This window comes from Crocodylus porosus, unplaced genomic scaffold, assembly GCF_001723895.1.
Source record: "Crocodylus porosus isolate Cpor-Errol unplaced genomic scaffold, CroPor_comp1, whole genome shotgun sequence".
NCBI classification, from domain to species: domain Eukaryota; kingdom Metazoa; phylum Chordata; order Crocodylia; family Crocodylidae; genus Crocodylus; species Crocodylus porosus.
Window position 1 is genome coordinate 3324751 of NW_017728913.1, and position 23955 is coordinate 3348705.

The following is a 23955-nucleotide window of genomic DNA, read 5'->3' on the forward strand; positions in this document are numbered from 1 at the left end:
TGTGATGGCAGCGAGGGGGGGCAGCCCTACAATATGCAGCTGCCCATGCTCCCACCAATGCTCTGGCTGCACATGGCAGCAGGGTGCAGGGCCAGCCCCATAGCACACAGCTCCTGCACTCCTGCCCAAATCCCCAGCCGCACGTAGTGGCAGTGTGAGGCCAGCTCGACGCAGCCTTATAGAGCGCAGCTCCTGCAGTGTGTGGGGGCAGATCAGCCTGGTCCCACAGCATGCAGCTTCTGCACTCCTAGCACCCTTTCCACCCCTCACCCCAACAGAAGTCCCTGGCTCCCAGCCTAGAGGGGCCTTTACCTGAATTTGTACTCTGGCAGGCAGGGAGGGCTGGAAACAGCCACAGGGTGGCCAGGCATAGGCTTCTGGTCTCTAGTGCCCCTTAGTTCTGGACCGTGGTGGGTCAGGCCAGGTTGGGGTGGGGGTGGATGCTTAGCAGCCAGAGCCACCCCTCCTGCATACAGGCACCCGCTTTCAGAGGGGCAGCAAGAGCCAGGGTTTATGGAAGGGCCCCGTTGGCCAGGTGGAATTGCCTGGTGGGCTGGATGTGGCCTGCAGGCTGTATTTTGCCTGCCCCTGGGTTAAACCTTACCCTCAAATTTACCACTGAGGTCATTAGCAATCCCCACTAGTTCAATACAGTTCAGGTTACATGCCATGTCTCCATGTGTTGTACTGCAGTGCCAGTACACAACATTTTTTGAAACAGTATATGTAGTGCCAGACCCTGCAGCCTCAGAAACAAGGGGAAGTTCCCACGTTTATATATTATATATATTTCCCCAGGGAAATATCCAGCTCAGCTCTGCCACCAACCCCCAGTGTCCAGCCAGCCCCTGGGGACTTCTGGGGGTTGTAGTCCAAATTAGTCAGCATAGCTCTGCAGGGCATCCCTGCTCTTACATACTTTTCGATATTTTAGAAATTATGCACCAACTGAGAACAATTCTTATGAGCTGATTCTAAATCATGTGCTAAAGCCATTTTATAACTAAGCAAGAATAGCTTTAAGAGTAAATAGAATGATGTGAAATGCATGCCCCCAAATCTTCTCTGGTCAGTCTCCATGCAGTTAGTGCAGAACCCTGTCAATTAGGCCCCCCCACTACACATTACATATATGAGGCAAGCAACCGGAGAATCACGCAACGAATGTAGACCAGTTGCATGGGCAAAGTAATTATTACATGATAAAAAGTGACTCTGGTTAGAAAGGAGAGCCAAGCAAAGAGTCACTGTAGCACAAAAGCATGATGGGAGTACCTCACGCACTTGGACTGGGAATTTTTTTTTGTCTTTAAAATGTAGCACCACAACCTTGAATTGGACTTGGCCATGGACACAGCAGCTTATTTGTTGAGTGTGGCAAATGTGGGCCTAGGCCCACCACAAATCTAAGCCCACTGGAAATGCAACAACTAATTGCTTGTGACAAATAAAAAACAAAAAACAAACAAACAAACCACCCCAAACAGGAACGGGAGTGAGGGTTACAGGTTCAAAACAAGGGATCCAGAAAGGGACACTGAGCAGAACAGTGGATGCCAACTAGCAAAACGCTGGCCAGAGATTATAGCAGAGGAAAGCCCCAGATATGCCCAGGTTCCTCCCAGCCAGAGCCTCCTTTCTTAGACTTTAGGGCTGGAAGGCACCTCGGAAGATCATCGAGTCCAGCCCCCAGCTTGAAGGGCAAAAAGTCAGCTGGGGTCATAGGATCCCAGCAGGATAAGCATCCAATTTTTTCTTGAAGGTGTTCAATGTAGGTGTTTGAACCACCTTTGATAGCAGGCTATTCCAGACCTTGGGGGCTCGGACAGTAAAGAAATTCTTCCTTATGTCCAGCCTGAAAACGGTCTTGCAGTAGTTTATAACCATTTGACCTCATCATCCCTTGGGGTGCTCTGGTGAACAAACGTTCCCCCAGATACTGGTGGTCACCCCTGATAAACTTATAGGTGGGCATCAGATCACCCCTGAGCTTGCACTTTTCCAGGCTGAAGAGTCCCATAGCTCTCAGCCTGTCGTCTTAAGGTCTGTTTTCCTGACCTCTGATTATGCACATGGCTCTTCTCTGGACTCTTTCAAGCTTCTCCACATCCTTTTTGAATTGTGGAGCCCAAAACTGGACGCAGTACTCCAGCTGCGGCCTCACCAAGGCTGAGTACAAGGGGAGGCTGACGTCCCAGGATTTGCTTGAGAAGCATCTATGGATGCAAGCCAGTGTTTTGCTTGCTTTACTAGCCGTAGCATTGTATTGAAGGCTCATGTTCATCTTGTGGTCAATGATGACTCCCAAATCTCTTTCTTCCGTAGTACTAGCCAGTGTAGCACTGCTGAGCCTATAAGGATGCTGCAGGTTTTTCTTCCCAAGGTGAAGAACTTTGCATTTTTCAGTGTTAAACACCATCAGGTTCTTGTCCGCCCATTTGCCGAGTCTGTCCAGGTCAGCTTGGATCACCCTCCTGTCTTCAGGTGTGGATGCTTTGCCCCAAAATTTGGTGTCATCAGTGAACTTGGCCAATCTGCTTCTGACTCCAATGTCCACATCATTAATGAAGATGTCAAACAATATGGGTCCAAGGACAGAGTCTTGGGGGACCCCACTGGTCACAGGGCACCATGACGATTGACTTCTGTCAATTACCACCCTCTGGGTCTAAGCACGGAGCCAATTTCCCAGCCAGCGGATCGTGGTGGACCCAAGGCCACAACTGGCCAGTTTTGCCAAGAGGTGATCATGGGATACCAGACTGAAGGTGTTTTTGAAGATATATGGCAATCTCTTCTCCCTTGTCCAGGTGATAGGTCACCTGGTTATAAAAGGAAATGAGATTGGTCAAGCAAAACCTATCCACAACAAACCCATGCTGGCTATCCCTCAGTATGTTGGCGTCGGCCAGTCCATTAAGGATGGCCTCTTTAATAAACTTTTCTAAAGACCTTCCCTGGGATAGAGGTCAGGCTAATGGGCCTATATTTGCCAGATCCACTTTCCTCCCTTTCTTGAAGATTGGCCTTCTTCCAGTGTTCAGGCACTACACCAGAGCGCCAGGAGTTCTCAAAGATCTGTGCCAGAGGTTGGGCTATGATGCTCGCCAGCTCCTTGAGTACCCTGGGGTGTAAATTGTGAGGGCCAGCTGACTTGAAGGTATCCAGCCTCTCAAGGTGTTCCTTCATGGTGTTCAGCATTGATGGAGGGCAGGGAATCTTCCTCACCCGGACCTCCCTGTCCTGTAGTGGGCATGGGTGTTCTATGGGACTGATGAAAGACTGACGCAAAGTACCTATTTAATAGGTTGGCTTTTTCCTGGGTGTCATTGTCCCATCTGGTTTAGCAGGGGTCCAATGCTGCCCTTGTTTTTCTTCCAGCTCCCCACATATCTGAAAAAGGACTTCTTATTGTCCTTGATACTCGAAGCTAGTTGGAGTTCAGTTGCAGCCTTGGCTTTCCTGGTTTGCTCCCTGCAGGACCAGACCAGTGCAGAATATTCCTCCTTGGAGGTAAATCCCATCCTCCATCCTTTGTAGGCCTTTTTTTTTAGCCTCAAGAAGCCTGCTAGATCCCTGGAGAGCCAGGGGGGCTGCTGTGCCCTCTTGCTGCCTTTCCTCCGAGATGGAACAGAATTAGCTTGTGCATTAAGGATCGCTCCCTTGAGGTGCAACCACTCTTCTTGAACTCCCCTCCCCCTGGGGTCGCTGTCCCTTAGGGCCTCACTGACAAGCCTCCTGAGCTTGTCAAAGTCAGCTTTCCTGAAGTCAAGGACTTCCGTGTTGCTGACTGACTTGCCAGCTTTATGGCAGATGGTGAAGGTAATCAGCTCATAGTCGCTGTCACCCAGCTTCCCTTTGATCACTAGGTCGCCGATTAGGTTATCCCCAGTAGTCAGTACCAGGTCGAGCAGCACTTTACGTCCAGGTCTTGGTAAAAAGTGCTTGTCCCAGTAGTGGCTACAACACCCCCTGGTGGCCACTCAGTCCCTTGCTCTGCCCTCTCTGGCTTGCTCCTCTTCTTGCCCGCTGTGCCTTATATTCCTGAATCTTTTGAAGGAAAGGCTGCTTCAGGGATCCTCAAGCCCATGATGGTTTTCAGGTGCAGCTACTTCACCTTAAAGGCACATAATGTGGCTCCAACTTCCCCTTGCACTATACCCATGCCTCACAGTTGTTACCAGTTATGTCCACTGTCAGCCCCCTTGCACCATGGCCTCAGTCACCGTGACTGGGCCTCCCTGCCCAGGCACTTCATCTAACTTGGTTACTCCATGGTAGCTTCCAGGCTTGCCTTCTCCACTCTGGCCAGTGGTGATGTGCCCAGAAGCAGCTACAGCGATTGGCCGCAGGACGACTCCCCCGCCCACTCAGTGGGACTGGTCCCACACGGGTGACTGGTGCTGCCTTGGGGGGGGGCACGTTCTCCCCCATGATTCTGGCACTTCACATCTTAAGGCTATCCCAAGCACAACATCTTAACCTACACTCTCCAACCAGGCACTTTACCTCTGGGCTACTCCCAGGCACCACATCCTACCCTCTCAAGCTCTTATCTCTGGCTACTGAGCTTCATGCCCCTGGCCCTAGTCTCTGGCCTCACTTGCCCCATTTCTGCCCCTCTCTGGTCTATGGGTCCTCTGACTCCCTTGGTTTCTAGCAGCAGTCTTTGACCTGTGGTCTCCCTAGACCCTGGGTCCACCCTTAGGCCAGCTGAGAGTACAGGCACCCTAGCCCTCCTTGCTTCCTGGCTCTCTGATTCTCTGTTCTCTCCTGCCTCTCCCCAAGCTGCAGGCTCTCTAGTCTGAGCTCCCAGGCCTCTGTGTTGCCAGGCCCCTCTGTCCTTCCTCTACCCTGTTCCCAGTCCTAAGAGGAGATCTTCCCCTCAATCCCTTTCTCAAACCTTCACAGTTGCTTACCTCAGCTCAGATACTAACCAAGAGCCTGGCTATAACCCCACTGCCCCCAAAACTCCTCACTCTTGGGGCTCAACTTCTTGCCCAGCTCAGGCCCTGGGCTTATATGCTTTAAACCTGGCTCCCTTCTGATCAGGTGACTCTTTAATTGGCCCCTGCTATACCTGTAGGCTGCTTCTCAGCAGCCTTTTCCCCTCTTAAAGGCTCCCTGTCAGTTTTATAGATGGCCAGCACCAGGAACAGGTTGTCCAGGAGGTCCTAGTGTTTGGTGGGGCCAGGGAGGGGAGTGCATAAGAAAAATGGTCCCAGAAGAAGTGCAGCCAGAACCTAGGCAGCAGGTCCTGGAGGAAGTGGAAGGGGGCCTGCAACCTGGGAACGCTCAAGATAGGCCTGCACCAGGGTCTTGCTCTGTTGACAGAAGGACATAGGCAACGCGTAGGGGAGGCACAACGGGGCACATGCCCCTCCGAGACTGGCTGCTGCAGAAACTGCCACCGGCTTCTGCAGGTGGTCCTCCCTCACCGCTGCCAAAAGCATTGATGGTGGCTGTGGGCAGTCCCTGCTTGCCGCTGCCGCCGCCACTGCTGGCAACAGCTGCAGGCAGTCCCCGCTCGCCACCATGGTGCCCTCCAGTTGCAGCAGCCACCAGTTGTTCACACAAAAGGGGCACATGTTAGGAGTGTCCCTAGAGAAGGGGTCACAAACCAGTAGATCTCAATCCACCAGTAGATCTTGGAGCCTCTTGCTGTAGATCTCAGAGCCTCCTGGAGTCGACCTGAGGCTGGGGTGGGGGGCTGAATGCCTGTGTGCACACACATGCATGCCCCAGCCCAGTAGGTCGGGAAGGGAAGGGGAGGGGGCTAGATCAAGGCCCCCACAGTGAGGAAAAATGCCACCAAGGCAGGAGCATGGGTAAGTTGATGGGGGCCCCAGCTGGGTGACACTTACCTGCTGGGGAGGCATGCCCCCAAATAATTTTTGTCCCTCTGCCGCAATCAGCTCCCCCGCTTCCCTCCCCACAGACTTACCTGTTGGACAGGGGATGGTGGTGGTGCATGGTAGATCTTGGGTTGCTTTTAAATGCCGAAGGTGATCTGCTTAAAAAGGTTGGAGACCGCTGCCCCAGAGCATGCATGGTGCATGTTGCTGGTGATGGCTCCAGGAAGGAGCAGCCTGCTGAAGTCGCTGGTGGCTCATAGGGTCAGGGTCAATAGCAAGAGGATGATGCAGAGCACTGGGGACACATCTACATGTGTGCTTTAATGCACATTAAAGTATCAAAAAGCTGTACTCTTTACCCAAAGTGCATAACAGTAGGCAAACGTGCTTTCTCTAATACAGTACCTCACAATGGAAGTACTAGATTTAATGCACGTTACCTAAAGCACGTTAATGAATACATGCCCTGGGAGAGTGCACGTGAGACTACTAACCCCCTGCAGAGCTGGCTGCATGGGCCGGGCCTATTTGTGGAGGGCTAGGCCCGCCCCTGCCTCACCCAGGCAGTTTTTGGACTTCGGTACTTCCTTCAGCCGGACCAGGCCGGCTCTGCCTGTCGTTATCTCCAAGGCGCACCTCGTCCCTGCTTTCTGCTTGACTTGAAGCTAACTCCGATTACGTCACAGCGGGGGGGCGGGGCAATCGGGAATAGCTACAGTCAGGAATGCGGGGAGGGGTGACGTAACAAACTCTGCCCCCACGCCCAGCAGCAGCCCTGGCCCGCTCGCGGGGGCTCCTCCACCGCCAGCACGGGCAGCGCAACCCCGGCCGCGGTCCGCAGGGGGCGCGGGGCCACAGGGTGAGGCAGGCTCGCGCCAGGGGGGCGGGGCCTTGCGCCGTCACCAAGGAGACGCGTCGTTGTCCGTGGGGAGCCAAGGGAGCGGGCCACGTGACCGCACCGAGCCCCGGCACTTGACTTGATCCCTCTCACCGATCACTTCCGGGGCAGCCCCGGAGTGCGGCTTCCGGTCAGGGGTGCTGGAGGCTGAGGGTGGTGGCGGTAGCACTAGCGACGCTCATTTATTGGGACGATGTGAGCAGCGCCCCCTCTCCGACCTCTGCCCTTCGGCACCCACGGCTCCCTCCGGGCCTGGCGGGGGGGGGGGGGGAGCCTCCGGTGCCCCCAGCCCTCTCCAGGTTTCTCACGTGCAGCCCGGGCCGTCACGTGACGGGCGGCCGCGCCCCGCCCCGCCCCTTCTCTCGCAGGGCTGTGCGAGTGTCACCTCCTGCCCCGTCCTGCTGCCGGGGCCGCCATGGCAACCGCGGGGCCCCTCGGGAACGGGGGATGGGGGTACGTGGGGTGGTGTGAGGTGCTAATGGGCCGTGCTCCATGTGCGCAGATGATGCTGGCCAGCCTGTGGGCCTGCGTGTACAGCCGCTTCCTGCGTGGCTGGCTGAAGTGGGTGCTGCGGCTACTCACAGGGAGATGCGAACTGCAGCGTGTCTGTGGCGGTGCCAGGGCCGGGGCGTGGAGGACGCACGGGATCGGTAATGCCGGGTGGGGGCACGAGGTGGGAGATATGAGCAAGCCCCAAGCTGTTGGGTGGAGGTAGGGGGTATTCAAATCAATTTTGATTTATTTTCTAAACTCACCCCAGTTTTCTGTTAACAGGGAGGGACAATGTCATCACTGTAAGGCAAAGGGAGGGTTTCCAGCCCCAAAAGCCCCTCACAGGCCCCTGCCACATGCTACATATACAGTGCTGTTTGGCTGGCAAAGTGTGCAGTGAAGGTTGACCAGCTCCCAGGTGCAAAGTAACTCTCACCCAAGGAAAAAAGGACTCTCCTGTTATAAAAAGAGCCAGGTGGGTACAGAGTGAGGGCTTGGAAATGCCTGACAACTCCAGAGCTGGTTTCTGTTCCTCTTCCCCTGGAGCTGGAGCTGGGCCCTTCACCGTGCCAACAGGGTTAGGCAAAGAGCTTGAAAAATCCACAGGATTTTAAATCCATTGGTATAGAAACCACCTCTAAGAGTTGTTACATGTTTTTAAGCTCTAACTTTACAGTTGGTTTGTGTCCTGCTTTCATTTGAGAGCTCCAAGGTCTGTCCTGACCATGTCAGCACAGTGAAGGGCTGAGCTACACACAAATGAAAATGGGACAGAAACCATCTCTGGAGTCATTATGCATAGTTTCATAGTTTCTAGGGTCGGAATGGACCTGAACAGATCATCTAGTCCGACCCCCTGCCATGGCAAGAAAGAGTACTGGGGTCAAACGACCCCAGCAAGGGTTTCCAAGCCCTCGCTTTCTGGCTGGCTCTTTTTGTAGCAGGAGAGTTACTTTTATTGTGTGGTAATCACTTTGCACGTGTGGCCAGTCTACACTTACTATGTGATACGCTGGTAACTTGTGTGGTAACTACTTTGCGCTTGTGGCTGGTCAAAACTTACTGTGTGATTTACCAGTGAATTGTATAGTATATGTAACATGTAGCAGGGGCCTAAGAAAAGGGAGTTGGATGTAGTAGTTACAAATGCCTTATATGTGACTTAAAAATGGTGTTTTTTTTCACTTCTTATTTCAATGTATGGTCATGTTAACTGATCCGAAACTATTTTTTCTTGCATTGCAGAGCACTCCTTGGAATTATCAAAGAACAAGGTAGGATGTGACAGTGATAACACGTCCCAGCACTAAATTTGTTGTTCAAGATGCAGGTGCCCTTAAATATTTTCTCTTACATGTTAATATATTGGTTTTCAAAGTAAAGGGGAAAACAAAGAAGACGAGGTAGAAAGATAAAAATGTTTGGGGAAGTGGGAGAGAAGAGTAAGTGGCATTTTGGTTTCCATCTGCTAGAGATGATAGGAGCATAGCAATAGGTGGGTGAACAGGGCACAAGACCCAGGTACTGGAATGCAGCAGGGGAATCCTCAGCCTCCTGTTTCTTCCCTCCTTACACCCTGCATTCTCCAAGCGGTGGCTCAAGTTGCAGCAGCGAGGCAGGCAGAGTAGCAGTTGTAGCTGGGAGAAACAAAGTACTGAGGAGTGGCTCAGGAAGGAATGTTGGAGATGGTTAACTCTCTTGCCTCTTTCCCCTCCCCTGCAAAAAAACTAATGTTTAAACAAATGCTTTATACAGGTGCCAAAAAAAAAAGGAGGTAGCTTCTTCTGCATCAGCAGCAAACCTTCAGGTGCTACTCCTGCACTGTGCACCAACAGCTCCCTCTGACTTTAGGCTTCAAAGGCTTCTAAAAAGTTAGATTAAATCTTTTCAAAATTGCTGCCCTCCATCTCGGAAACATTACCCACTCTAGCAGCCAGGTCAGAGAAGCCAGTGTGCCAAGCTTCTGTTCCTGGATGCAATCTCTTTTTCCATCAAAGCAATACAAGCTATTTGGCTTCAAGCACTGCTTTAGAGAACCAGGGTTTCTGTGGCCTGGAAATCTTCCAGAATACTGGGATATTGTTCTGGGAAGTGATTCTTAAGGGTGTAGTCATTATCATCATAATCCTTTTATCTGCTTCTAGCCGAAAGAATTTATCCTGGAACATCTGAGCTAGTGTGGTTCCAGATGAGCATCTCTAAGAGCAGTCTCTTTTAGCAAATCCCATATGCTATGCAAGGACTAGTAAGATAGCAATAGTTTTCTGATGAATCTACCTTAAATAGCTTTTAGAATTAGGTAGTGTTTATGTCTCTTAAGTACTGTAGCTTCTTGCATACAGTACTTCCTGGAATAAAATGCACAGCTTATTTTTGAGGGGCAGAATATAGAAAAAATTATCTTTCCTTCTAGCGATCAACTAAGTAGCAGTTACTGGAGAGTCCTGCCTGCTTATTATTCTGTCTGGGGATTGCTGTGCAGTAAGCGGTGGAAATGTCTCTTTCTCAATTGCCAGCAGCTGCTTTTTGGGAAAGAGGTGAATGGGGTATGTGAGGAAATACAGTACGTGTTCTTGCCAGAATGTTTGGAGTCTGTAGTAACACTGCATTGTTTTTCTATTAAGGTTATATATAGAATAATATATAGTGTATTCAGTACTACCTACACTTCCTCTTTAACTGAGTATCTAGGTAGAACTGCACTGATTTTCCTTAATGCCAAGGCAACAGTGATTACCTCACCAAAAAATTAAAGCTGTTGGATAGGATGGGCTGAGACATGTGACTGGCATTTGGTAGGACGAACTAGGATATGTGACTGGCAGACAGAAGTCTTCTGCTAGTTTTCCAGACAATCTGATGCCTAAATCATATAGACATGACATTTAAGCCATTGGGTATTACAATATGATTAAAGCAAATGGAATTTTAATACATACTGAGCTGTTCAATGGCATAAGGCAAACATTCTATTTTTTCTGGCATTCTACTTGTTAAAGGAAAACAATCCCAGTTTTAGACTATCCAACACCTAGCTGGGGTTCACCTGCTTTTTCCTGCCTAGAGCAGGGGGTTGGACTTGATGATCTACCGACCTTAGAAACCTATGAAATCTGTGAAACATGTATACTTTAAGCACAATTTCATATTTTTTTTTTTAGGTATGAAGATAGCTGACTGCTCTTCCTTTTTTGGCTAATCACAGCAATAGTGTTGAAAGAGAATGTGATAGGTATAAACAGATTGTTTTGTGTCGTGGTAGAGCATATTATGGGTGTAGCTAACAAGAGGCCTTAGTTATTATTTAAACATTTTAAACAAATTGTATCTTAATTCTGGTTTCTCTTCAAAATAACCAGTAAAATACAAAAATAATATCTTGAACAACTGATTATGTCTATTTTTGGCATACAGTGTGGTAACTGGTATGAAGGCATAGTGGCTTCAAAAAATTTGGTACAGGAAGTGAAAATAATATACTACAGGGTGACTTCGTAAATACCCAATATCAGAATTCGCCAGAGTCGAGATACATTAATCTAGATTTTGGGCAGTGTGGTATTAAGAATATATGGTCAAGCCCCGTCATCTAAACATTGGACCTCACTTTCTTTATTTTGTTGGTAAGGTATTCGTTAAGTATTGAATTGGAAGATAAATATTGCTGTTATTGATTTGCTTTATATTTCCATTGATCTCAGTGGGAACAATTAGGCAGAATGAGGTTTTACTTGGCCGTGTGAATTGCCAACAGAAAATTTGTCAACAGCTGCTGTTCTCTTTAGGGGATTCTCATCCAAAATATCAGGCCCTCTATTAGTTAATGTGAGATGTGAAAAAATTAGAAGCTGTGTATTTTTCTAATGACTTTGTTTGTTCACTTGGCTGAAACATGGAAGAATGAAACTATCCTTTTTTTTTTTTTTTAATACAAGCAAAATAAGCTTATTTAAGATAAATGCATTTTGGACTAAAGTCTTGGCAAGTCTTTCTTTTCATTTTTAATGGCTGCAAAATCAGTGTAAATATAGACTAGTAATTATAACAGCATAGATGCTTACATTTCTGTATACAAATTCTTTGACATTTTAACTCTATAGGTGTTAAGAAATGCAGTATATGTGGGCGAAGATGAAGTGGAAAAGTGTGTCACTGATATAATGAAAGAAAAGAAGATTATTGAACAGAAGAATAAAGAGTATGTTATATCCGTTTAACCAAATGCACCTTTTTTAGCCCATTATATGTCTATGGAACGAGAGAAGTAAAATCAGTTGCCTAATGTGATATTCTGGGAGAATAAAAGTGGGCTGCAAACTGTGTAAGATATATATGGAAAGTACACAGTAGTGTGATACAATAGAAAAATTATCAGAATGAGTTTATAAAGATGTGTCGTGGTCATGCATCTTTTATTGTTAGCTATTTGGAATTTAGTGGGGCAAAAATATAACTAATTTAAAATGGCACAAAAAAGAAAGTGAGGAAGTTTTAAAACTGGATTTTTAAAAATTGTTTGGGACCTTTGAGATTTTGAAGCAAATGTTGCGTTCATTGCTGGCAAACATGGTCTTGTCCCTTTCTCCAGTAATAAAAATATCCGCATGTCCAACTGTACAGGTTGAGATACTACCTAAAACCTACAGTGTAGGTTAGCACAAATCATCTGTCTGATAGATGACTTTAATTTATTTTTTAATTTCAGATAGGTGAAATTTACAGAAAATGGGGTTGTCCCAGTAAATCCTGAGAGTGCTTTGGGGGTAGGGGTTGTGGTGGTGGTGGGCGGGGGGCAGTGTGGCCAGATACAGACAAATAAGTACAGTTCAGCTCATAGCCATGGGTTTTATTTCCATGTGCCTGTACAAATAGGGCCTGATCCTTCAACACTGAAGTCAAGGGGAGCTTTTCCATTAACTTCAGTGGAAACAGGATCAGGCCAAAAGCATTCATTCCAAAGCAGTTTGCTGTAGTTCAAAGAGCATATGGTAGGCTAGGAAATGAGACTTACTGTATATCTTGCTTTCCAGATATTCATTATACACTAGCTAGCATAATACAGCCCAAATAACTTTTTCTCATGACTTGAGCATTGATGTAATTTTGTGGTCAACTATTATCCATCTCCCTTAAGATCATGTGGCTTTCTTTTTTGTTTCAGTTTTAAGACAGACTTGCAGGTATGTTTGCTGCAGATATCTGGTTATAAGCAACTTTATTTGGATGTAGAAAATCTAAGGAAAGTTCCATATGATTCAGATAATGAAGAACATGAAGAGGAACTAATCAAGGTAAAAATGTCTTTTGGCATTCTAAGTGCTAAACTGTCACAAGGATAATTGAATGATGTCAGTTGTCCATATGGTTGTCTTTCATTAAATTTGTTACTAGCAGGCTGCTTGGCTGCCTGTATAAACTTTGAGGGAAAAAACTGATTTCTAAAATTAGAATAAAAACTGACATTCTCTAACAAGTCTCCAATAACATGTTATCCTTTTAAAAAACTAGTCACTTTAAAATATGTTTGCTTTAAACACATTTACACTAGTAAACTTTCAAGTTGTTACAGAAGTGACTCACTAAAGTTAAACAAGAGATAAAGCAAAATGCAAAGTACATAGTTACCACATTTAATCAAACAGGAGACTGTTTAATCTAATAATTAGATTCTGTGTATGGAAAATTTATAAATTGGATATATTTTTCCATGTATACAATCTAATTATTAGAGGTTTGCCTTGAATTTGTCCCCCTCCCACTGCTGCACCAGGGAAAATAAATATGGGGTATGAGGTTGCCCTTTGCTCTCTGCTTCCCCCCTCAACTTTTTCCCCTGACTGTCTGACCCAGCTCTTCCTGAGTACATGCAAGTGAGGTGCAAATTTTGAAAACAATAACCTTGACATTAAACAATATGCATATAGTACCCATAAACTTAGTTCATCTCAAATTGATATGTTACCTTTTTTTGAAATCACTAAGTTTTAGCACATGTGTTTCATAAACACAGTTTTGAGCAGCACTTTGGCACCTCATTATATCTAGTATAAGTTATGCATGGTAAAAGTCTATAGCCAAAAGACTCATGGTGTGCCATATGGTTCACTGGGCTGCATCCCGCCAGAGTCAGCAGCATTCAAGCTATGGTTAGCCACAACACTGCGTACAGTTCACCCAGAAACCCTCTGTCGTGCCCCCTCTCAGCCTGGCACGTATTATTAGTGTGGCTCTGCCCTCTATCATGATCTCACAGCTCAGGACTGCTCAGTATGTGTGTATATTCTAGATATCCCCAGTAAAGGTCCATGTGGTAATTAGCCCATCACTCATCATGACTGGAACGGGTGTTCTTGTCAGATAAGTCCTGAGATCTTGGTTAATGTGTGTTGTGAATTTATATTTGTTTCACAGTTTACAAATCATATTTGAACATACAATCCACAAATTAGGCTTTTTTCCCCCAAAGTGAAACAAGCCTTTGATTTACCACTTCTCCCGCCAGTATTCAGTTTTTAAAATGTCGAAATGAACTGTGTTTTCATGCTTTTATGATAAAACTATTTTAACAGCATGGCCACACTTAAAAACAAACAAACAAACAAAAAACAACAACTCAGGAACTTTGTGTCTTGTATTTGTTTGAATGTGTGGTAATCAGAATTACGAATTATGTGATTTTTAAAAAAAATGGTCATCATATGTAACGTGGAAGCATGTTTGTGCAGCTCTGGAATTTGCTGATGCCTCATGAAAATCTGAAGGCTAGAATCACCAAGCAGTGGTGTAACATTGGTTTTCAAGGTGATGATCCCAAAACAGACTTTAGAGGAATGGGCATGCTGGGATTAGTCAACCTTGTGTAAGTAAAAGTAAATATTTTGCTTCTGTAGTCCTAAACTTTCATGAATTTTCTTTTCTATTTCTGATAATGCTGAATAACGGGAAATAAATGTTGACTGCTCTGCTCTGTTGCTGAATTGTAATGAAAAGCATTCCTTCCTATATAAGGGAAACTAGTGATGGAACACACTTTCTAACTTAGAATTAGTATAAATACTTTATTTGAACAGAAGGCCAGGGTTTGCAAACTGTTGCCACTGCATGCTGGAGCTCACAACCTAGGTGTAGCTGTGGGCTGTAAAGGTCACCCACCCACTGCCCTAAGCATTCAACTGCTAGTTATCTGACCGCTCTGCAGCAAGGATAAAACCAGATCAGAAGTATGAGCTGCATGGCACAGCTCCATCACACTGATCCCTCTGAGCCAGATTGGACCTCTGCAGGTTTGATCTGGCCCACAAGCCATAGTCTATAACAGTGGTTGGGAACTTAATACATTCAGAGAGATAAGCTCTCACAAGCTATGGCCTACTTTGTCGGACACTGTGAATGGATCTTTATAGGGCATCTGTTTACATGCGGGAGGGAAGGGGGGCATTTTAATTGGAGCGGCACTCTCTTGTTCAACAAGTTTTAGTTAAAGTACCCCTGTTGCCATTTTGAAATGTAGGGATGCTGAATAAATGAGACTGCAGCATGCTGGCGCGTTCCGATTAGAATGCTCCAGCAGACTCAGTTGAGTCTGCTCTGATACGTTCTGATCAGAATGTGTTGGAGCATGTGTAAAAATGCCATAGAGCAGGCCTACAGTTTAAGCCTCAGTCTCTACAAGTACCTGCCTGCCCTGCTTCTCTAAACAAGCAAGTGAAGGTAGGTAGAGCAAGGCACTTGATAGACTAACACAAGGGTTTTCAGCCATTTTGGATCATTGTACCTCCCACCCCTGAAGGCCAGATGCAGAGCAGGGGATGGGGGGTGGCACACAGCCGGACATGGAGCAGCAGCAGCTACCACAGGCAAGCTTCCCCTATGTCCAGCTGGGTGGGCGGCACCTGCGCAGCAGCATGGGGTGGTACATGGAAGTGATCTGTCCCTGCCTGCCTGTGTGTACCCCCTAGGGCCTTCTCAGGTACCCCCGGGGTATGTGTACCCCTGGTTGACAACCCCTGGACTAACACAGCAACTGTTTGAATAGATAATCACTCTCATTGCAGAATTTTAAGAATTGAAGGGAGGAATGGAAAGGAGCCAAGAACAGAATCTTAAAGAAAGCTATGGATGATAGACTTTTTATGTTTATAGCAGAGAAAGTAAATTTGTCAAAAGCTCTTAAATAATGGTACAGCTCAGTTAAGCGCCTACAGCATAGGAAAATTGATTAATACAACCTAATTAAATGGAGGAATCCTTAATTTTGAGAGACTCTTATTCTTACTGATCTGTTTCATTATGCTGTCCCTTGCTAGATATCTTTTCCTCTGTTTTTCTTCACTGGTTTTGTTTTGCATTATTTATCCAATACACAACAACTATGGTGTTTTAGAATGGAGCTAGAAACATTTTCTGGTACTGAGCGTGTTAGTATTTCATATATGAACAACCTGTTTAAATTAATTCTTACATCCAGTTATTTGTTTACAGGTATTTTAGTAAACATTATGCCAGTGAAGCTCGTCAGATCCTTTCCCATTCAAATCATCCCAAATTGGGGTAAGCCATTTGTACAAGATTAAAAATACACTGCTTCCTGACTGATTTTTAAAGGGAAAATAGAGACTTGTGTGAGATCTTTAATTGACATCTGTACTGGAGTATCCTTTGAAATGAAAAAAAAAAAAATTAAAGTAAAATCTGGTAAACAAGATTAAAGGATTGAAAGTGATTCTGATTTCGAAACCACTTGTGACTAGTCATATTTTTGTCCTGATACGGCTCTTTGCAAACTAGGCTTCAGTTAAAAATTTTTTGCTTGAATGAAATTTTATGTCCATAACAGCATTGTAAATGTTTTAGATCAAACTCAGAAGAAAACTATGCTTATTGCTCTTAACTTAATCCATTTAGTAACAAAAGTTATTTACATTTTCTTATAAATAAATGTATTACTGCCTACTGTAGTAACTGCAAATTAAGTGTTCATCAATTGTTCTGGCTGCTGTGCAAATATTTAAGGACAAGTCAAAGACAGTATTCGTACATACCTCTTACATCTATTCATTTGTTTATCAGCCACACAGTAAGAATAGGAAGGCTTTTTCTCTTAGCTTAGTGGGAGTGTTGGCCTCTGCATCTAGGCTGTGGGCAGTCATCCTAAGAAATTGCAAAAGTCATGTTTATTAATCAAATGCACAAATTTCCATTACCACTGTAAATACTGTTTTGTAAACCACTGGTTTTTGTTAATGGTGAAATTTATTCATGTTCTGATCATGGACTTTCTAAAGGAAAAAATATCCCATTAATAACAGGCCTGGACTTGTTATGCAAATCTACTTTTCACTATTTAGAATTCACATTTTGTACCTGACGGCTCTGAGTCTAGTAAACAGGTCAGCTTGTATATGTTGATTAACCTGTTGTCTCTACGTGTGCAAATGCCTGTGTGAAAACACCCCACTACTGTTGATGAAAATTTCCTGTTCCATCTATCTATGTTTTAAAATAAGTTTTCTTTGGCCATAAAAGACAGAACATTTGAGGCAAATGCACCATACATGTGACAACTTACAGAATAAAAAATATAGACTAGAGCATAACAGATGATAATTTGTATTAAAGAAAACCAGATCTGGAAAAAAAATTCAGATTGTTTCATGAAAAAGAGAATGGATTTTCTTTAGTGTTTAACAGAAAATGGATGTGTGTTGCAGGTATTCCTATGCAATAGTTGGAATCAATCTGACAGAAATGGCTTATAGCTTACTGAAGAGTGGTGCTTTAAAATCTCATTTCTACAATGCAGTCCCTGGATTGCCAAATATAGAACACTTCCACCAGATTTATTGTGAGTATCTAACTGTTCCATACCACACATTTTTAGGGATGTAAATTATGCATGAACATAAATCCTAAGATGATAACTCGCTCGTGTATCTCCTACAAATCAAAAAATGCAACTAGATATTTATTTTTGTGCCTGCTGTGCACAATCCTAGCATTGGGTGCTGGCTGGACCCAGTGCTGCATGGAAAATACTGGTCTGGAGTGCCATGTGCTGCAAGTAGCACACATCCCATGCTGGCTTTGCATGTTGTGTGCACAACGACCTCTAGGGCTGGCATGTGCGGCATACAGCATGCAACACTCTGCCAGACTGGCCCCACATGTTGGCTCTGGCACAGTCCAGCTTGATGCAGACTGGAACCAGCATGCAGGGCCGGTCAGGCAGCGTGTGCCATAGACTGATCCTCTGTGCTGCATGTATGGTGCCAGTACCAGCACATGGGGTCAGTCCAGTGATCTACAGGCTGGATCATGTGGTTACATGGGCCAGATCCAGCCCACAGGCCATATGTTTGATACTCCTGTTCTAGGATGTGCTTTTTAAAGTAAAACTGTTAAAAAGAGTTACTGTTGAATAAAACAATTTCCAACTTCCTACCATGCATATTGTTCTGCAGCATCTTTTTGATCATCCTGTGCATCAGCTCTATTATCTTAATGTAGAAAAAAAAGGAATTCTGTTATTGTAGAACTGTTTTGTTTCCTTTACAGGTTACTTGGTTTATGAGTTTGACAAATTTTGGTTCGAAGAAGAGCCAGAAAGTATTATGCACTTCAACCATTATAGAGAGAAATTCCATGAAAGGGTTAAAGCACTTCTTCTGGACTATGATATAGTATTAGCTTTACAAAATAGAAGGGAACAATAGTTTTACCTGCAGTCCACCAGGTTCTGCACAGAAAATGGAATTATGCATCTGGATGGAATTCTCATGTGTTGCACCAAAAAACTTCGTTAAATGGTGGAACTTTTTATACATATATTTTCAACAAATATCAAAACTGCAATTAAGAAAGCTTGGACAATCAGCTTTTGTTTACAGCTTTTTATATGCTATTCTCCAAAGGAAAGCTGCTTTTCTTTTCTTTAAAAAAAAAAACAACACAAAACCCTGAAGGATCCCCTGGATCATGTGCCCTCACAATTTTCTTATACTTCTTGGTGCAGAAACAAGAAGATTTATGCTGCATCATGTTGTCTAGTATTGGGTTCTGTGTCTACTTTTTGATGTTTCATTAATCTCTGAAGTGATTTCATGTTGCTTTTCAAAGTTGAAATTACATTGATTATAGATTTTGTGTGTTCTTATCACCTTGTTTTTTCTACCTGTAGCTCATGGTCCATAAGAATATTAAAATTCTGCAGTAAAGAGGTCCATGAAGAGATTTTGTTCTTATTTACACATAAGAACAAAACACATTCAAAATTATTTTAAATTGAAATGATCTTCCATCCAGAGACTCTACCTACAAATCTCTACATAGAAAGAAATCCATTTTGAGAAAGAATCAAGTAGTGAAAGGCCAGAGCCTTAATCTTAGAGGCCTTCTAATAGTTCTTTGCATAACATTCTGCTGTAGAAGTTTTCAGGTATAAATCCATTTCTTTCTATTTAGTCTAAGAAACCCTGGCTCATCCATTTCAATTCATATTTGCTATAAACTTGTTCTTCATGGTATCAACCAACAGAATATTCTCTGAGTGGGAAGTGAGCTCTAGGAGAATTACTTTACCCTTTTAATAGAACTCATTTGTTATTTCGTACAGTACTTTTGCAGCTGGCGTCCATACCTTGTGACAGTAATAAGAACTTAACTTCAGCCATGTTTACTTTAAGACCAAGAAAGTATTTTTGCATGAAGAGGGTGCAGCTTTGGCTTGTCTCCAAATTTTTTTTGGCATTCCCAGACAATCTGGTCCATAGGATTTCATACCTATAACAGTTTTCATCACCCTTGATTACAGTAGGCTTGGTATGAACTTAATTAGTTTTCTAAAGCTCGCTATCTAAATAAAGTGCCTTCTGCTTAATTCAATCACTGTTTAATTTGGTCTTCTCTAAGTTGATCAGAGCCTTAGAAACCCAATTTCTTTTGGGGCTGAGACTATATCTCATTAAAGAGCATTTAGTGGGTGCTGCCATAATACACACACATTTATATATAAACACAAAACTTTCATGTTTTATTATCTCAAATAGATGTAATATGCCAGCTTGATCACTGATTATGTTTTTTCCCTTCAAATATATTCTTCCTAAAATACATTTCTGAATAAAAGGAGCAGAGAGATGGAGAGCTTTGTGCCAAAAGAAATTTGAATATTATTTAGTTATTAGCATTAAAAAATAATTCAATTTGGCAAAATGATTTTTAAATGTAAGCTTTGTTCCAGCATGTTGCATGCTTCCAAAAAGGAGTGCATGCAGTGTTATAGTAATCAGAATTATGTATAAGTATAAAATAGTAGAATTAAGTATTCCCTGATTGGGTTTGTAGGCAAAAATAAGTTTTACTGGTATTAAATTTTCTTATAATGGCAAATAACTGTACAAGTAGTAATTTTAAAGTGTTGTTTTACACACACACACACGTGCACGTAAAAACCTGACAGCTTAATGCCTTGCTTTTGGGGGAAAAAAAATCTGATCACCAAATAAGCAGTACATTTGAACCATTTTAATTAAAAATCAGTTGTTTACCCTTTTAAGTCATAAACTTGAAAGCACCTAACACTCTATAGTGGGGCTTGAAAATTTACCGGATATTGGTTCATAGGACAACTGAATTTACTAGATAAGGTACATGCAGAATAGTAAGGATGGAGGGAGAGAGTCACTAGTAAGAAGCCTAATTCTATTCTCTCAGGTGCTTGAAATTCTTTTTAGTGTTCCTTGTAAGTGTAGAGGCTGAATGCCTCTGATGGTTTTGTGATTCCTACTCTGCATAAGGGGCCACCTATATCTTGTCTCTCTTTTGGCTGTAGGCTGCTTTGTAAATTGGAAAGTCCCCTCACTACACCCAATGAAGTGAGTATGGAGATGTGGGTCTTTAGTACTCTGATCCTTCCTCAACCTGATTGCTAGGGGATGAAGCATCTTCCATTCTACCTGCCCCCTGCCCCTTCACTGGTTCTTCTCCCTAATACTGCATGGCCATTCCCTGCTTGTATTATTGCTCATGGTTTTCCTTAGCAGTAATATGAAACCAAAAGGACTTCTGGATTTCACTAATGAAAAAGAAAGGAAGCTGCTGGATAATACATACTGGATAGCAGCAAGACAATTGGCTATACTCTTGTTAATATTACTCTGTTACTGGTTGACAAAAACAAGTAACAATGATAACAGAAGTGCTGGAGCCATCTCTCTGCAGACTGGAGCAATCCAGTTTGGTTTATTTAATCTGGAAGATTGTTTGTGTAATCATAATGACCACACATTTAATAGGGAAAAATATACTGGAATTTTAAATTCCATACAAATAGGCTTCTCTAGCCATCAGGAAAAGCATCCTGTTTACTGTTGCTGAAAGACTTTTCAAGGCTCATCAAGTATAACTTCATTTCATTTTGGTAACCTTAACTTTGAACTAATACACATTTTGGCATAAAATATACACTCTGACCTAAGTCCACAGATTTCCCTTTACTCTTTAAAATCCAGAACATAAACTGAGAATATTAACAATTAAAAAACTATCATTAAACATAGAAAAATGATGTAGTTGGATATATGGAAGTGTGTGTTAAAGTGTAATAATTAAGTATATTCTGTTGATTAGCATGTAGTTTTATACTGTTGTAATCACTGTTGGGTTTTTTGTTGTTGTCTTGTTTCTTGAAAAAAAAATTTCTCCAGTAGTACTAGATTCCATATATTTCATCACTAACTAGCGTGATTAGTAACACAAAGGCAAAAACGGGGTTTGGGGAATAAGCATTTGCTAGAGGCAAGAATGTCTCTCCAGATCTAATCAATGGGATTTTATGAGAGTTACTGCATTCATATGCTGAAATGACAATCCTAAAATAACAGAAGTTATAGACTGGAATTGAGGAAGGTGCACCCTTTTGTAACTCATTAGTCAATGTACCCAGCGTTTAAAAAAAAAAAAAAAAAAATTGTTAATACTTTTGCTGCAAGTACTCTTACAAATGAAAGCCTTGGTTAAAGTCTTTATTTTTATAACATTATTTATGAAACCATGGCTTTTAAAATATGTGCTATTTTATATAGTTAATAATTATAAAAAAAAAAATATCAAATTGTTCAACTTGTTTTTTCTTTTAAAATATTTGCAACACATTTAGAAAGACACTGTTGGGTGATGTTTTTGTGAAGTCGTCCAGCGGAAAATGTTTACCAAGTTTTCTTTCTCCCTTTGTTCAAAATGTCTGAAACAGGGTACTGCTCCATGAGCCAATTAAACTTATGCTATTTAGAAGCTTGCCATGAACAAAAGTGAAGCGCTTTTTTTGGTATGAGGTGAGAAATTCAAAAGGAAAAAATTTAAATTGATAGGGAAAGGACTAAGATTTAAGCCTGCCTTAGTTGCTAGGCAATATAGGGAACACATCTCTTATTCAGAAAAATGTTTGTGTTTTCTACTGTATAATACAGGAGTCTGGATTGTACGATGCATTATTGCTAGGGTACAACAGAGAAAGAGTCTTAGCTTTAGTGTTCCAGATACCGGGGCATGTTGAGCCTTTTATCTCACTAGTAGAGTGAGCTTTCACTAATCAGAATGCTTGTATTGGTTAATTCAACAAGTCTGTTCCAATATATGGCTTGCAAAGCCTCTCCACTTAAATTTGTTAAAATGTTGTTATATGTAAGTTTGTTTAGTTGGGTTGAGTTCAGCAAGTTGTACTGTTCAGAAATATTGTTAGCTCATGCATGATGAGAAACTGTAGACTTGGTTTGTCTGGTATAATCCTCTTCGTAATGTTATCAGACTGGTATGGTATAAATTGATGTTTCTTCTTGTATCAATGTATGGCACTAGAAGTAGCAACAAGTAGACTGTAACTGTGGGCTGTAAGTTTACCACATTGCACTGAGACAACTCTAAAATAACAAAAATGTCAGCATTTGACACACAATAAAAGCAATAATGTAAATGGTGATGCTTGTGTGTTGGGGGAATTGTTGCAATGGTAGGAAATAAAGAACGAATTATTCTCAAACTTTCTTATGTATGTGGTAATGGCACCCTTTTTCTGTTTAGTCTTGCTTCCTTGTTCCTATTGGGTTTCAGTCAGTTCAAAGTTATACCACTTGCTTAAATAATTTCTCTCTCTTTTCCTCAATTTTGTGATGAAGAGAACCAATACTAGGAACTAGTCTGCATTCCTAATCAGTCATGGAACTCTGTCTACTGCCTCTGTGCTATCCCACTCCTCTGTGGGCAGGAGCATCCATTAAGTGAGAAGATAACACACACAATCCATATCTCAGATGCCTTCTCACAGCTGGCTTTAACTGATGCCACTGTAGGTAGTCTTAGCAAAAAAAATAAATAAAGGAGTAATTGGGTGTGTCTACATGTGCAATAAATTCAAAGCAGGTTTACTGCATAGTAAAAATCCTGTGCATGGAAGCTTCTGGGGGAACATGCCTACATATGCTCCCTTTTAGGAACAGATATGCTTCCAGTGGCAGCAGCCTGGAGAGAGCTGCTTGCACCCTGCTCTGCTCCCCTGCAGCAGCCAGGGGGCGCTCCAGGCACTCCCTGGGTGCTAGCTCAGGGGCTGGCAGGGAGCAAAAGGCTAGGAGCCCACTGTCCCTGGGAGCTGCCAGGGCACGGGGACATTGTCTCAGCCTGGGCTGATGCCTGCCCCCGGAAGCTATCTTCTCCCCCCTGCTGCCCAGAAGCAAATTTGCTCCTTGTCGGCCATCTACATGTGCCTTACTATGCAGTAACTACTCGGTAGTTAATTTGCTATCTCCTTTTACAGGTAGCAAACTAACTGAGGAGTAGATCAGTTAACTGCACTAAGTGTCTGCATGTGTAGACAGTGATGCTTACTGCACAGTAAAGCGTCTCGTGTAGATGCTCCCATTGACATCTAAACTGAAATGTGCTCCTTAGTCTTTCATGATACTTCTAAGGGAAGCAGTAATGAATATGTAGTGTACAACTTTTTTTAAATCTGTAAGTCACAAGAATTTAGGCAACCGAATCCAAAATTTAGGTAACTCAAAACCCATGTTCAGCTGCTAGCTAGTCTTAGTGATCCCCAAGTTTTCATAGCTGAAGCTTCATAAGCTCCTAAATGTCTGATTTGGGGTGTACCTGGAACTGTTCAAGGTTAAGTATTTGGGAACGGTATTCCCTGTTCTTGCCTTCAAAGCTATTCTGCTTTGCATAGAATAGTCTCTCTGGCAGACAGACAGATGGCTGGCTGGAGGACACTTACCTGGGAGTTGAGGAATCTGAGCTCTCATCCTTTTTTTTTTTTTATATTTATTGGTGTGTTCCCGTGCATGTTACCACAAAATCCTTGTATAGTTCTAACTTGTCGTCCCCGCTTTGCATTCTCAGTTGCACTGTCTGTATGCTGGATCAAACACAAACACAAATGAGTTGCATATTATTTTTAACTTAACCCTGTCCTTGATTGTTCATATTACTACTCTTGTAAAGTGACAGTGCCTTACAGAAATTGTTTTTGCATAGAATTAAAAAAGGAAATCAATTAGTTAACACTTGCTGGAACATTTAGCAGTTATATCTTTGCTTTTTTATTTGGAATACCTTCAACTTTACATCACAAAAACATTACTTTCCAACCTAACCTACCTTAGGTATTTGCAAGGTAACTATCACTGTGCATTTCCTTCAAGTTATGCATCAACTTCT

General features: G+C 43.2%; 1 protein-coding gene across 4 annotated transcripts; it reads left to right on the forward strand.

Moving 5' to 3' along the window:
- The first annotated feature begins 6589 nt into the window (after nucleotides 1–6589).
- On the forward strand, nucleotides 6590–22113 carry ELMOD2 (ELMO domain containing 2). 4 transcript variants are annotated; one of them, XM_019534382.1, is made up of 9 exons: nucleotides 6590–6714; nucleotides 7256–7403; nucleotides 8491–8519; nucleotides 11346–11443; nucleotides 12407–12536; nucleotides 13971–14104; nucleotides 15727–15795; nucleotides 16956–17089; nucleotides 18857–22113. In XM_019534382.1, the coding sequence occupies exons 2-9, from the start codon at nucleotides 7256–7258 to the stop codon at nucleotides 19027–19029; spliced, it is 915 nt and encodes a 304-aa protein (XP_019389927.1). In that variant the 5' UTR covers nucleotides 6590–6714; the 3' UTR covers nucleotides 19030–22113. The 4 variants fall into 4 exon arrangements, with proteins under 4 accessions (XP_019389927.1, XP_019389926.1, XP_019389924.1 ...); XM_019534381.1 differs by lacking the exon at nucleotides 6590–6714 and adding an exon at nucleotides 6847–6948; XM_019534379.1 differs by lacking the exon at nucleotides 6590–6714 and having other exon boundaries at nucleotides 7221–7403.
- Nucleotides 22114–23955: the final 1842 nt, after the last annotated feature.

Coding starts and splice junctions, on each gene's coding strand:
- ELMOD2 (XM_019534379.1), top strand. CDS start 7,232: ATGGGCCGTGCTCCATGTGCGCAGATGATGCTGGCCAGCCTGTGGGCC. Junction 8,520..11,345: donor TGGAATTATCAAAGAACAAG/GTAGGATGTGAC, acceptor TTAACTCTATAG/GTGTTAAGAAATGCAGTATA. Junction 17,090..18,856: donor ACACTTCCACCAGATTTATT/GTGAGTATCTAA, acceptor TATTTCGTACAG/TACTTTTGCAGCTGGCGTCC.